The sequence below is a fragment of the Quercus suber genome, unplaced genomic scaffold, assembly GCF_002906115.3.
Source record: "Quercus suber isolate HL8 unplaced genomic scaffold, Cork oak 2.0 scaffold_44, whole genome shotgun sequence".
NCBI classification, from domain to species: domain Eukaryota; kingdom Viridiplantae; phylum Streptophyta; class Magnoliopsida; order Fagales; family Fagaceae; genus Quercus; species Quercus suber.
In genome coordinates this window covers 329,590-344,954 of record NW_027069509.1, presented here as the reverse complement: position 1 = coordinate 344,954, position 15,365 = coordinate 329,590, and the positions used below count along the sequence as shown (strand labels likewise).

Below are 15,365 nucleotides of genomic sequence, written 5' to 3'. Positions count from 1 at the left end.
TAGTCTTGACCTTTTTCTTTTGTTGTTGACAAATTTAATGAGTGAGAGTGGAAAGGAAGTAATAAGAAATTTATTTGATAAAAAATAAGATAGAAGAGAGGTTGAAGGAGATGAAAGGTTTAATAAAGTGAACGAGTATAAATTAAGAAGATAGATAGAAGAAAATTTAAAAAGGCATTATGGAAATGGAATGAAATGGAAAATTTAAGTAGACAAATGTTTAAGGAGGTAAAAGGTTGAACTAAGAAGGCAACTATTGAAAGAGATGAAAGGTTGAACAAAGTGAAAATTGTAAAAGATAAAAGATAGGAAAGGATGTCACTAACATGATGCAATAGGAACTTTGCAAAATTTATTATATAACTTCTATTATTATAGATTGTATAGATGCGCAGTGCTGCTTTGCTGGTAAAAAAAACTTCATCAAGAAGTTTTTACATGTTAAAAACATAAATTCTAGCATCCAGGATTGTTTGCATTTATGATAATATGTGGAAACAGCTCTAATAAGACAAGTTTTCCCACGTAGCATAACTGTTGCTGCAGTAAGATCCAAGTTATATGTACAAACATAATGAGAGAAATGGGAGGAGATTCAAAGAAGGAAAAAATTTTAATTAAAAAGATGAGAAAGGGTCATAGAAGACCCTATTAGAGATACAACTTCACAGAAAAGTAAAACATAACCCTCCAATTTTCTCACTCTGCCAGTAGCAAATTAAACAGCACGCTCAAATTTCCAATTCCAAGTTTTCTGCTTCACCAATGCAGAATCTTAACACAATTATCAACAACATATCATTGAAGTGGTTCCTGATGGGGGGTCACTGCAGGTCCTGGTGCTATGGTGAACTGCAAGGCCCGACGTTGTCCAGCTTGCAGCATAAATGCAACTTCAGTTGCTGCTAGTGCTGCAGCTTCCTGACCCAATATAAAAATGTATAAACAAATTAATAAAATAGAATTAAGAAAAATAATTTACAGTAATTTTAAAATTAAAGCATTAACAAATATACAAGCCAGAAACTCTCAAGTATGTAATACAAAAATGACAGGATTTGGACGTGAATATCTGTCATTTGAGAGGCAAATGCACTGAAAATGAGAGAGAGATTTTGATTATGAAAAGGAAGCAAGAAAATTACATTCAAGAAAACCCCATTTGTTGAATAGACATCATATTTCCCTGCAAAAATTCCCCTCCAAAGATGGTAGCCAGCCATAATTCAACAGCTTTTAAGTCCAATTATATTAAGTGGGAAACTTCTCTTAAATGATCAAAAAAGTTGATCAAAGAACAACCCCAACAAGTTTTTCAGTGGATGAGAAGCATGTCTAATTCCAATTGATTTCCTTGCATAATCAACCTCATTGCTACTATTTGCCACAAATTGAAAAATATATTCAAGACAGCAGAACCAAATGCTAACCTGTCTTTGTCTTCGACGCTGCAATATACTGATGGCCCAGGCCATAATGTAACATGGGAGAAGAAAACCAGCAGCCCGTAGTAAGAAAAGCTGTTGAACATTAACAATTTAGTCAAACAGTGTAACAATGTGAATTTTTTCATAGAAATTGAAACACCAATATCCTACTTACAGAGAAAAAGGTGGAAGCATCATCATCCCCTTCAGCATTGGTAAGAGATAGGGCATGTCTTAACAGCAGAAGGGCCATTAACTGACAAGAAACAAGAAAAAAAAATATTTAAACCATAGTAATGTTGAATTGATACTACTCTAAGTGACAAGGGTCCATAGAGAACCAAAAAATAAATTTTCCTTTTCCAATTGAGAACAAGTGCATACAAAGCGTTGCCTATGAGAAAGCCCATATCAGACAATGTACAATAAGGTCTAAATGCAGTCAAGCTGACCAACTGATGCAGGACAAAGGGTGAGAACTAAGAAGTAGAAATAAGGAAAAAGAAAAGAAAAACAGGACAAATCCTAGGCTTCACCACGTAGTATCTGCCTAAAATCTTAGGCTTCACCACATAAGGATACTTGGAATCACCACCAAGCTAGAAAGAGAATCACAATTCAATACTGTTCATAAAATTCAACATGACAATAATATTTACATATCAAGAGACATGAATAATGACATAAATAAAGATAATGTAGTACACAACTAATTTTTTGTTCACATATCAAGAGACACGGATAAGGATAATTAACTATTCTTTTTTTTTTTTTTTGATAACTGGATAAGGATAATTAACTTCTTGTGCTCTTGATCTTAGATTTTTTGATATATTTTTATTGAACCATATACTTCACTTGATCATAAAGTACAAGAGAATTATATAAAATTTTATGTTTAAACTTTTTATGACTAGGTTGTTATCATATTATCCATTAATAACTGGTTTCAAATTTACTATATTAAAATTTTAAGAAAATAAAATAACTCAAGTAAAAATTGAACTTACAAACATTGTCCAAGTCACTATTTATGTTAGTTAATAAGCAAAATATATTACTTTTTTGACTTTATTTATAATAAAAAAAAAAATTTATACGTTATGTATGTTTTTGTTAAAGGCTATATTATATTTGAAAACATTGTGCTTCACTTCAATCAAGCATGTGCTTGTGCTTTGAGTTTTGCGCCTAGGCTCCAAGAGGGCATGTGTGTTTGACACTTTTACCAACACAGGTGGCAGGGAAGTTGAAGGAGTGAAAGAATAAAACTAAACAAGCCAGTAGGAACATATTTTTGTAAGTCCCATAAATTATGCAGGTGTCAAGTCTTGTTAATCTTCTGATATATCTACAAGATAAGTTCTCAAGTAGGAGAGATGTCACCAAGACATTGATTCCTATATAACCTTAACATTTAGATTCAATTTAAAAAGTGGTTTTTATGGCTTACAATTAGAGCAGCAGAGCGGCAAAATGCAGCTCCACTGGCATTAGTATCAGCGTAGTCATCATACTCAGCCTCCAAAAGATGTCTTTCTGCTGCTGCCATTGCCAACAGTCGAGGGTCACGCAAATCCAAAGGGGTACCAGAAATCGTCCAACCCTCACTAAGAGATACATCCATGAAACAAAAGAGAATATGAACATGTAAGATACAAGTCCATTTATAGTGACCACAATGAAAAGAACTACAGAATAATTATTTGCGGACAGGAGGGAGTGTGTGTGTCTTTTGTTTGTTTGGGGGGGGGGGGGGGGGGGAGAAGATTGGAATGTATCTACCCATCTGTACAAGTATATATAAATGTATGAGTATATAGGCACGCGCACACACTATATGTGTGTGTGTGGTGTGGTGTGGTGAGGTTGTCTATTAAGTTCATCCCTGCATCAAGCAAACCAAATAATTCGTCAATAAGAGTAGTAAGCATAGGGGACAGAGTTCAAACTTGCCTTATATCAATTGTAGTATCTTCAGAGTGAGAAGGTGGGGCAGTATAACCAGGTTCATAAGGCTGCAAAGATAGAATTTTTCTGTGAAAGTTAATAAACTAATTTGACTTCTCAACTCATAAATGGAACTAGATTATGAAAAGCATATGGTCATAAGCATTTCAAGCAAATACACACAAATATTATACTCAAATAGGAGACCATGCTATTTAAAGTACCCACCCTTATCCATATTTGTGCAAAATGCACCTAAAACATTCAGGACTTTGCAGTGCTTAATTGCAAATCACATTTATAAAAAATTTATAGTAAAAAAAAAATTTTAAAAAAAAAAGATTAAAAAAAATCCCATCAATACTAAAATAAAATATATCAGAAGGAATCAAGTCCTCTCAAACTACCTGTGAAACATCAGATATCACTGTTCATGACACAACAATGTATTTCGTGACTCGCAAATCACTGGGGAAATAGAAAACTATCACCCCAGTCAGTTTCTGAAAATAAACAAGTTGTTTATTTCCAAGAATATGTGCAAGTCTCAAAACATTGTTAATCCAACATAGAGAGATCATCCATCTAGAATCTTTACCTGATGGCATATCTCACAAGTAATATCTCCCTTCTCATTGCACCATCGCTGAACACACTTCCTATGAGCAAACTGTATAAAAGGCAGGGGGAGGGGATAGGCTGTTAGTTTTTGTGATCAAATAATAAATGATAACAATCAGACACTGGAATTAAAACAAGAACAAAAACAAAACAAAAAAGCAACAGAGCTTCATATTTAAATATCATGTTTGGGGAATAAGTTTTTAACATGTCAACTACATCTAAGGTAACCATCTCTGTGCTGATATATGCATGACACATACCACTTTGGGTTGATGAATGCATGGCCCAATACTACTATCGAGCTTTATTAGAGCAATATGTCATTAGCATAAAGGTTGTGCTTTCATATAGAAAAAATATGAATAGTGATCACTAGGCCTTGTAGCCAAATGTTGGTAGTAGTAGTAGTACCTCTCCTTCTCTAATGAGGGAGAGATCTTGCGTTCAAAAAGGAAAGGCTACCCAATTGTATAGCCCACCTTTTGATTCTATTACATGAGACCAGTGCCCAACCAATTAGATTGGCTAAAGGGAATTGATGAACAAACACATTCCTCAGAATATGAACTAAAAACAATTACCCACACTCCATGCTAGTACTTAAATCCCAAGGAATTGATTCAAGCATAAATGATCAAAAAGCAAACAACAAAATACTATGTAACAAATAATATAAAGTGATAACCTACTCCATTTGGAACCATGACCAAAAATCTTAGTTCACTTAGTGTTGATGGAAATTGGAATATTCCCTTTAAAACAAATTTCAAATTCCAAAATAAGCAAGAGGCATGAGGAAACAGAACCCTTTTATATTTTAAAGATTTCAAATTCAGAAAGGAACGCATTGCATAAAAAAAATACCTTCAAACTACCATTGCAAGCACAAGGGATCTCCAAATTCTTAATGCTATCCTCCTCTTGGCAAATGCGACATTCCACTGTCTGAATCAGTGGTTCTTCTTCTTCAGACATCCCATGTTCCTCAACCCCCACAACATCTATGGAACAAGCGGGTGGATCAGCAGGATGTGAGCCAGAACTCTCTCCAGAAGATCCTGGTGCTGCTTCAGCCACTTGCAGTGATTGCAAACTTTCAGGTGTAATGAGGCGATCAACACACAAAACCAGGTGCTCACCCATTCTAACTCAAAAAAAAGCCCCTAAGACTGCATAACATAACCACAGATAAATTAAGTTCCAAGGTAAATATAAGTAATATTTGATGTTATTCACAAGTTTACAGCTAAAAGTAAAAAACTTCAAAAAAAAAAAAAATTTCTCCATGATGGATTTCATTTCTCCGTATAGAAACATAAAGCATCACATTCAAAACGTCCATTTCCCTTCTACTTTTCTCAGTTTCTTCAGCTAGCGTGAAAATAAAATTTTGGAATTTGAAACAGGTTGAATTGAAAGCTGCAGTCTAAAACCATAAGATTCCAACTTTTCTTTGTTCTTGTTCTTTTTCCTTTCCACACGAAAGAGAAAAGCCTATTTCCAGCAACATCATGATAACCCATTTTCAAATTTCCTACAAAGACAACCCATTTCAGCTCTCTGTTTGGCTGATCAGAAAATGCAGGAAAAATACAATTTCACCCAGTAAAACCCAATTTCAATTAACAACCAAATTATTTACTTTTTCCTCTGTTTTCTCAGTAACCAAACAAAAGGGTTGCATTACCCCAACCCAAATCCCCAATCTTTTTCCTCAAAAACCCCAAAACCCCACCAACAAAAACATAAAATTAGGATCAACAAATTACCAGAACGATTCAACACGAAACCCTAAGATCACCGCCAATCACAAACGAAACTTCAACAAACTTAGGATCTTTTCAATAACCCCAAAGCTAAATCAACAACCCCAAAGCTAAATCAACAACAACACAAACAAACACACACACAGAGACCCAAATGCAAATTGATAAAAAGGAAAAGAAAGGAAAAAAAAATGGAGAAAGCTGAGAGAAAGTACCTGTAGCTTGATTATTTCCTCCAAAAGACTTTGAATTTTCAGCTTTCCTTAGAAAAAGTCCAAACTCTCTCTCTCTCTCTCAAAGCGTTCACTTTGGAAAATTACAAAATGACAGAAAGAGAGAGTGTTTTGGGTTTTGTTTCTATACGAGGAGGGTCGGAGCTGAGGCTGTTGTTGTTTTAGGTTCGGATTTGTACGAGGCTGGTGTGGTTATTGATTTTTTTTAATAGGTTCGGTAACGTTCGTCCAAAGCTAAAGGTGTCAAATTACGGTTTTGTGTGTTGTGTTGTTATCATGAGTTTCACAGATGGTAACGGACGTCATTAGAATCTACCACACTTTTTCGTGGGTTGTGGTCTTTATCTTGAACTTGAAGTTGTTGTACAATTGTATTTTTTTGAGCTTCATTTAATTAAGGATATTTTTTTTTCTTTTTTTGTTTTTAAAAAAAATTAAATTATGGAAAATTGATTGCTTTTTATAATAGGCCCACTTGAGGCCTGTGCTACTATGTTTGGTCCACTATAATCGGGCCGTGTCCGGCATGGTACATTCACGCGTTTGTCAAATTCATTATTAGGAACTATTTCCCATTATTAATTTTATCAACTTATTTTACTATTTAATTTATTTTTGATACTATTTATGAGTTTCATTAAACTTTTTTGATACTATTTATAAATTTTACTGTACTATTTCAGTTAACTTTTACCGTTTCAGCAATATAAACGGATCACAAACAAGCCCTTAGTAAATAAATAAATAAAAAGTCTAGTGTTATAATAAATTTCACAACTTTTACAGCAACTCATCTCTGCTGCAAGTTGTGAATGGTGATATTATGAATCTACATGAACCTATCATTTTTTCTCCACCGTCCATAACCTGTGACGTGGACAACTTGAGGTAAAACTAAAAGTTGCGTTAATTATGGTGGCACTAAACTTTTTTGTTAATTTAAAGGGTCAAATACAAAAACCACCTAAGTTTGGATAGGTAGGTACTACTTAACACTTTTTAAAAATAGTTAATTAAGAGGAATGTTGCGTTCACAACACTTTCACAATAAATAATAATTTTTTATTGATTCTAATTTAAACACACAACTTAAATTACTTTTTCGCCACTTATAATAGTCAATAACAACCTACCACTCAAAATTTATTAGGAAAATATTGTTAACATAACATTTCTCTTTAATTAATTATACATGAAATGGAGTGCTAGACTAGCCAATAGATAAATAACACCCATAAATAGATAAAGTAAAAGTAACTCAGGAATTTTCTAACGGTCTTAAGAGATGTTTGAAACCGATGTTTGTGCATAGTAAGCAACAAAAATATAGGAAAATAAACTAATAGCAAGTATATTCAATATTTTTTTATTTGAGTTTCAAATCAACCACCTTGCCCCCCGGAACTGGTAAATCAAATATACTTGAAATGTATGACAACATGCCTAAGAATTTCTCAAATCTTCCATGTCTTCTGAATTCTTTTATAAATAACAAGTCCCTCTTTTTATTTTCTTTTTTCTTTCTTTTTTTTAGAGAGTTTTAACCTATGACGTCTGCTTCTAATAATTGCTCTTTTTGTCATCATACCAAGACACCAATCAGTTTTGGTATAAGCGGAGATTGAACTCTAGATCTCTTATTTAACCATCAAAGACTTTGCTAGTTGAGCTGACTAAAACTCACTCTTTTTCTTCTTTGTTGTACTCAGGTTTCATGGTGAAATTATACAATATTTTCTCTCAATAAATCTATGACCAAAATCGTAAAATACAAAATTTTTTATTTAATTTTAAAATAATAATGGGATAGATTAGGGTCAAATACAAAAACTTTTACTAGGATTTGGGCTAATTCCAAGTGGTACATTTTTTTTTTTCAAAATAATTAAATTTGCTCCTTAAACACAAACCCCATCATTTAAAAATTACCTTGCTTCTTTGCTTTCATTCTCTATCTCGTCTTAGAGAAGTAAGGAACTTTCAAACAATGTTAAGTGTTGTTTGTATTTAGGAAGCAAAACATATATTTTTGAAAAGTTTTAGTAGAACTTGGTAATAGCCCAAATCCTAGTGGGGTTCTTATACTTTACATTTTTTTTTTATCACATAATGCAATACTTTATTATTTGGTCTTGCAGTCATATTACTTGCTTGTAAGTTGTAATTAACGAAATTGGATTTAAAAAATATAATCACAATTGGTTTAAGAATAAATAAAAAATAAAAGTTGCATTTAAATAATATTTATATGACAAATATGTATGTTCAAAACCAAACTTATTTTATAAATGTGGGGGAATGAGTTAGGGCCCACCTATAATGGGCCCACCTCATGGACTATTCTATAGAGGCCCAACCGTGATAGCATAGGAAAACCCCATATAGGAGCACATCGGAGGCCATAGCTAAGAAATTATATTGGTAGTTGATTAAAGAATGAAGAACTCTCGGCATGGCCTTTGAAATATGATAGAATGAAAATTGGAAAGTAGCTGAGAAGAAAGGCTTGGTAGGGAGAAGAAGAGACATACAGAGGAAGCAAACAGTAACCTCTGCATTAATTATCATCATATACCAATATCCACTTGACGTTAAATACTGAATGACCCTTCTAAACGATAGAACAATCTATTGCAGACCTACTATTTCATCTAAATATAAGTGGAGGAACACTGATGGGACAACGACCCACTACCCATCTCCCGTTCATAAGAAACTGCATGGGGAAAAAAAAAGAAAAAAAAAAAGAAGAAGAAGCATAACAAGAGAGAGAGGTGAAAGAGTGATACTATAATTGGGGTTTATGAGCAAATGAAAAGAGAAGATTAAGAAAATTATCTTTATTACAATTAGGGAGATCTGTTAAGTTCCTTATTTTGGATTCTTCCCATATCAATAAAATACTTTGTAATGGTTTTCTTTCTCATTTTTACCTCAATTAATATTTTGATGAATTAATTTTGCTTCAGCATAGAGTGATTTTTTTAAGTTTTATAATTAAGATTATGCTCCATCACTTTTAAGGTTCGGATGGATTGCTGGTAAAAGTGGACCAGCAACAGATAGATAAATTAATGTACATAACATTTCCTAGAAGGAGCTATAGCATGCCAACTTGAAGCATTAAAATTAGTATTTTGAATTGGGTTCGTTTACATTGAATACCATCTTGACTTTTGATATGTTTAGTAGGTTGTGAAACCTGGACCGGACCTTACGGTCTAACCGGGTTAACTGGAACCATTCACCAAAACGGTTTTTTTAACCTAAAAAACCGACATATATGAAAAATTAAGTAATCCGTGCAAATCGTGGTTCAACCTCATGAGTTTGAAAACCGTGGACGATTGTCACGGTTCTCGCAGGTTTAGTTGATTCAGAGTTGTTTTTTTTTTTTTTTTTGGTACTTACAGACTCAGCCATTGATGAAACTTCAACCTCAGACATTGAGATCGCACCACTATTTGTTCTTAGGGTCTGTTTGGATACCGCTTATTGTTGAAAACTGAAAACACTGTAGCAAAATAATTTTTAAATGTGTGAATAGTATCGTAAAACCTCGTTTTAAAATTTTTTTTTTTTAGAAAAGTACTTACGGGTCCCATGAATAGTACATGAGACCCACATATCAAAATGCTAACGCGCAATTCATTTTATTCAGTGTGCGTTTAGATAGCAAATGCATCTAGGATAGTAAACGCATCTAGTGTTTGCGTCCAAACCTGGGTCCTATGCACTATTTACGAAACCCACAAGCTTCTTTTTTTCAGCAAAATTTTAATTAAAAATGAGTTTTACAATATTATTCACACGTTTAAAAAATTATTTTGTTACAATATTTTTAATTTTCAACAATAAGCAATATCTAAATAGATCTTTAGTCTCGCTCACCCTCTCTCTCTCTCTTTCTCTCTGCGTTTTTGCCAGCTGCTGTTTCTGCATTTTCTCTTTCTCTGCGTTTTTTTGGTTTGGTGTTTCTGCAGTTTTCTCCCTTCCTGCGCTTTTCTTCCTTTGAAGACAACTTGCATTCTGTCACCCACTAAATACAAGCTGTCAACCACCTTTTTTAAAATTTTATTGGGTTTTACTTTTAATCAAATTTTTAATGGTTTGTCTGGCCAGTGGCAACTCTTCTAGCTTTTGTTTATTTTTTATTTTTAAAATTTAACTAAATACATGCTGTCAAGTGTCAAGTGTCAACCACTCTTTTCAAAATTTTATTGGGCTTTGTTCTTTATTTAACGAATTTTTTAATGCTTTCTCTGGCCACTCCTTTAGCTTCTGTTTATTTTTTATTTTAAAAATTTTCATAAATAGTTGAATATTCAAACGGGTTTTGGCATAAAACAATTTATTAGATAGTAAAATGGGCTTAAGTATAACTTGAGATAATTTAGACATAAGCTCTCATAAAAAGATTAGAAGAGTATAATATTGAGTTTTATCAAAAAAAAATTTATATTTTTGCTTAAGATTTAATATTTCTTATTTGCCTAATGAGAAAGTTATGGTGTAAAAAAGATATTTGAAAATTAGATTTATATATTTATTTGGACTATTTTAGTTCATATTTTTACTTATACTAATTTATATTTTAAATCATTATTAAATTAATTATGACGTCATTACGGTTCAACCTTGATTCGACCTCAATCCAACTTCAAAAACCTTGAACCTCTTTCTCTTTCGGTTCATTGAATGGTCTGAGTTTTAAAACCATGATATTTACATGCTTTACTTTTGACTTTTTATTATTGAAAACTAGCCCTTTGCTCACGTTGTATCACCTCCAAGTTCCAACCACGGCCATGCCAAGTGTAAAAATTAATTTTTCGAAACCCCATGATAAAAAGAATTTTTAAAAATATATAATGAGTGCAATGTAAAATTCATTATAAAAATTTCATGAATGCAATAACCAATTTACCACAAGTATGTAAGGTGTAATTTTTCCTCAAAATTATGATAAAGATGGTAGTAAATCTGAAGCACACATACATTTGTTGTATATAATCATTTTTTTTTCTTCTATAAATTGCGCAATTTGTGCTAGTTATTGGTAAATACTAGAAGATCAACAGCTTACTAACTTCTTTATTAACTAGTTGTACTAATAATTTGATAGTTATAATTAGAAATGAAAGATTTTAACTATTGTCGTCTCTCATTGAAAATACCAAGAAATAGTAGTCGCACTCAAATACTATAACAAACGTAACTTTTTGAACCAATAACTTTTTGAGATTAAGGCTGTGTTTGTTTCGTGTAAAACGTTTTCCGGAAAATATATATTTTCCGAAAATGTTATTTTCCGGAAAAGGAAAATATTTTTAAGTGTTTGGGTGAATTATGAAAATTGTTGTGGAAAATATTTTCATGTGTTTGGATGTATTCTAAAAATGCTATTTTCCGGAAAATTTTTCACATTTTCTCAGCATCCAAACAAATTTTATTACAAAAAATTTCAACATTACAACTAATTCAACAACAAATTCCGGCAATAAAAACACAACACAACAACAACAACAATAAAAAAAAAAAAAAAAAAAAAAAAAAAAAAAAAAAAAAAAAAAAAAAAAAAAAAAAAAAAAAAAAAAAAAAAACCAGAGAGATCGAGGAAGACGAAGATCGACGGCGCGGCGCGGCGCGACTCGCCGGTGCAAAGAGCGTCAGGTTCGAAGGAGTTCGACGATCGACGATCGACGGCGCGGTGCGATCGATTTTCCGGAACTGGATCTGCTCGTGACTGGATTGGCGCGATGCAATGGGGACTGGGTTCGAGGGTTCGTGGTCGCCGACGATGGTCTCTCGGCTTGGATCGGCGGTTCGTGGGTTCAAGGCCGCCGGCGATGGGCGCTGGGCACTGGGCTTGGATCAACTCCGGCGCTGGGCTCTCTGTTTCTTTCTCCCTCTCCCTCTTCGTGCTCTCTGCTTTTGGGTTTTCCGGAAAATGGGATTTGAAGTGAAAATAGGAACGGAAATGCTTTTCACCTCTGACCGATAGTCAACGGAAATCAATTTCCGAAAAATCAATTTTTCAGGTCCAACCAAACGCCCGTAAATTCAGAAAAGCATTTCCGGAAATGCTTTTCACCAAAAACAAACACAGCCTAAGTTAAAAAAAAAAAAAAATTATGAATGACAAGCCTTGTGAATAACGCAATACTATATCTATATGAATTGTAGTCCATTAGTTGCACTTTGCCCCGAAGTCCGAACAATAATGCCCCTACAAGGCGATTGGGCTTAGCAGGCTCAATCTTCCATAATTTGTCTTCTGTGTTCAAGGTAGAGTTAAGTGTGTGTATATATATATATTTTAAGGTAGAGTTAAGTATTTTTTATTTTTATTTTCTTTTAGGTAAAGTTAGGTGCTTTTTTTTGGCTGGATAGGTTACTCAAGAGAAACACATTGTTGAATCCTTGATATTAAGACAAGGACATGCATGAGCGAGGGGAAATATAAACTTGCTAAGTCAACCTTGAACATAGTTTCATAAAAAAAATTTATAAAAAAGTCAACTTTAAACATAAGGAGAAAAAAAATTGACAGAAAGTCTCTTGTTCTTAGTGCTAAGCTTATAACAAGATTTTTTTTAGAAATATGAATTGTCTTTCTTAGTTTTGGTTGCAATCCTAAAATGAGTTAGACATATTTTTTTATTGTTTAGTTTTCACGGAAAACTATTAATATATATATTTTTTATAATTCTAAGTAATTATATAAATAAAAAATTTCATTCATGAAATATATACCTCAAATAGTCAAATAATTTATATATATATATATATATATTTATCTTCCCGAGAGTTTCAACTTAGAAAACAAATCACAAATTCGGATTATTTGCAAAAAAAATAATATACCTCAAATAGTCAAATAATTTATATATATATATATATATATTTATCTTCCCGAGAGTTTCAACTTAGAAAACAAATCACAAATTCGGATTATTTGCAAAAAAAATAAAATAAAATAAAGTGAAAAAATGAATGGTTTCAATAAGAAATAAAAGAGACATAAGAAGATAGAAGTTTTCATTAGAAGAATTTTTGAGTAGTGGTTTGTTGAGTATGTGAGTGTTTGGATAGGAATTATCCTGCGTCTGGCGTTTTGCTTTTTCCTCTTCATTTTTTTTTTTTTTTTGCACGCGTTTCAGTTTTAGAGACAAAGTGCATTGTTCATGCACTTTTCACGCACTGTTCACGAGACCCACAACCACTTTATTCAGGGAAAAAAATTAAAAATGGGTCTCACGGCACTATTCACACATTTAAAAAAATATTTTGCTACAATGTTTTCAATTTTCAACAAAATAAGCTGTATCCAAACGGATCCTATATATCATTATAAAAAAATGATTTCTGCTCTCATAAATCATTTTCACTCTATTGGTCCTCTTTTATCCCCTTTTTTACTTACTTTTTTTTTTTTTCATTTTTATTGTAACAAACACTAAATGATACAAAAAATAACTTTCAATTTTCTCATAAAAAAAAAAAACATCCAAAAGAAATGGGATATTTTGAATTCTAAGGATTTATTGCTACCCTTACCAAATTGTAATATATTTTTTCAGCATCAAAGAAAAACTCTAGTTACTATTGCATACAAATATGAAATACCTAACTGCGAACATGCTTTTGGAAATTCATGTCTCAACTTTTGAGTCAAATACATACTATAAAAAGCGGAAAAAAAAAAAATAAAAAGAGAGCAAATTCTCTGTATAGCATTTTCTAATTCGAAGTCTACAGCTTGGTCCTTAAAAAAAATAGACTAATTATTTTTAGGAATAAAAATGAAGGAGTTTTCCTTGGTTCGGCTTCTGTCGACGGGTATTTACTATGTAATTTATTTTTTAAATTGCAATTGGCTCAAAGTGGATGAGAGACAAGGCCTACTTGGGCCAGCAAATAAATGGACCAACGATTGATTGTCAACCCAATACAGTCTTAGGACGATATGGTCCACCAGTTAGGCAATCAAATTGATGAATAGAGAACCCACAAAATCTGTGTTATAATGGACTTCGCCCAAGCCCAAGCCCAAGTAAAATTTAAAACCAAACCAAACTCAATGATGATTGGCTTGGCTGGATTGGAATATGAGGATTTCTTTTTTACTGATATTTCATCTCCATTTGGGCCATGTACCGCTTGGGGGCACCCAAACCAAGGATGGTTGATGGCATGAGATCAACCTTGGTGCATGTGTTTTTTAATACCTTAGAGCATCTACATCAGCGGATGGAAAATCTTGTATAATAGAAAAAAACACTATTTTTACACATTTTGTTTCAATTTTGCTCCACATTAGTGCTTCCAAAATCTTGTATAATCATGTATATTTATCCACGAGCTACAGTAACCGTGTATATATACACGGCTATTGTAGCTCGTGTATTTATTATTTTATTAATTTCAGTTCGCACCCAGTTTTTTCTCTCTTCTCCGTGCACAACGACCTCAGCTCCTCATCTTCTTTTCCTCAATTGCACACAAACACACCCACACACAAATAAATTAATACATAAACACACCCACACACAAACAAACCCACACAGACAAACCAACAGAGAGATAGATCGGTGCTTGTGGAAAGATCGGTGCTTGACTGGAACGATCGGTGCTTGTGGGTGTTGTTTGATCGGTGCTTGCGCTACAATTGCTTGATCGGTGCTTAACCGAGAGGGAGTGGGTCTTGTTGGAGATCGGTGCTTGATCGAGAGGGAGTGGGTCTTGCTAGAGATTGGTGCTTGCTGGAGATTGGTGCTTGGAGATCGGTGCTTGCTTGTAGATCACTGCTTGCTGGAGATCTAACCGGGTATAGAGATGGGTTTTGTTTGGAGATTGGGTCGATGCTTGCTGGAGATTTGACCAGGTATAGAGATGGGTTTTGTTTGGAGATTGGGTCAGTGCTTGTTGGAGATCTGACCGGGTATAGAGATGGGTTTTGTTTGGAGATTGGGTCTTGTTTGAGAAGTGAAGCTGTCTATGGAGATTTGACCGGTATAGAGATGGAGATAAAGAGAGAGATAGCAACAAATCAGAAAAATAGGTAGAGAGAGAGAGAGAGAGAGAGAGAGAGAGAGAGTGCGTATGTAAATAGTTAGTTGAGAGAAATAATAAAAAAAATTGAGAAGAATGAATATTTTATTAAAAAATATTGTAGAATAGATAAACTGATGTGGGGGGTTTTGTAAAGATGAAGGTGTAAAATAGAAAAAGTAAGTTTTTAATGTAAAAATGGATGTGTAAAATACATGGACTAATGTGGATGCTCTAAATATTATAGTTGAACCTACTCTCACTTTTGAACCAAAGCAACAAGCATCAAATATTAAGGACTACAATGACTC

The 15,365-nt window shown here is 33.2% G+C and overlaps 1 protein-coding gene across 1 annotated transcript; it reads right to left on the bottom strand.

Moving 5' to 3' along the window:
* Positions 1–507: 507 nt before the first annotated feature.
* On the bottom strand, positions 508–6,145 carry LOC111998710 (uncharacterized). Its single transcript, XM_024030799.2, has 8 exons — positions 5,983–6,145; positions 4,866–5,170; positions 3,976–4,047; positions 3,384–3,445; positions 2,881–3,037; positions 1,603–1,683; positions 1,431–1,520; positions 508–921 (listed from the first exon to the last, which is right to left on the bottom strand). The coding sequence occupies exons 2-8, from the start codon at positions 5,142–5,144 to the stop codon at positions 799–801; spliced, it is 864 nt and encodes a 287-aa protein (XP_023886567.1). The 5' UTR covers positions 5,145–5,170; positions 5,983–6,145; the 3' UTR covers positions 508–798.
* Between the last annotated feature and the right edge of the window lie 9,220 nt (positions 6,146–15,365).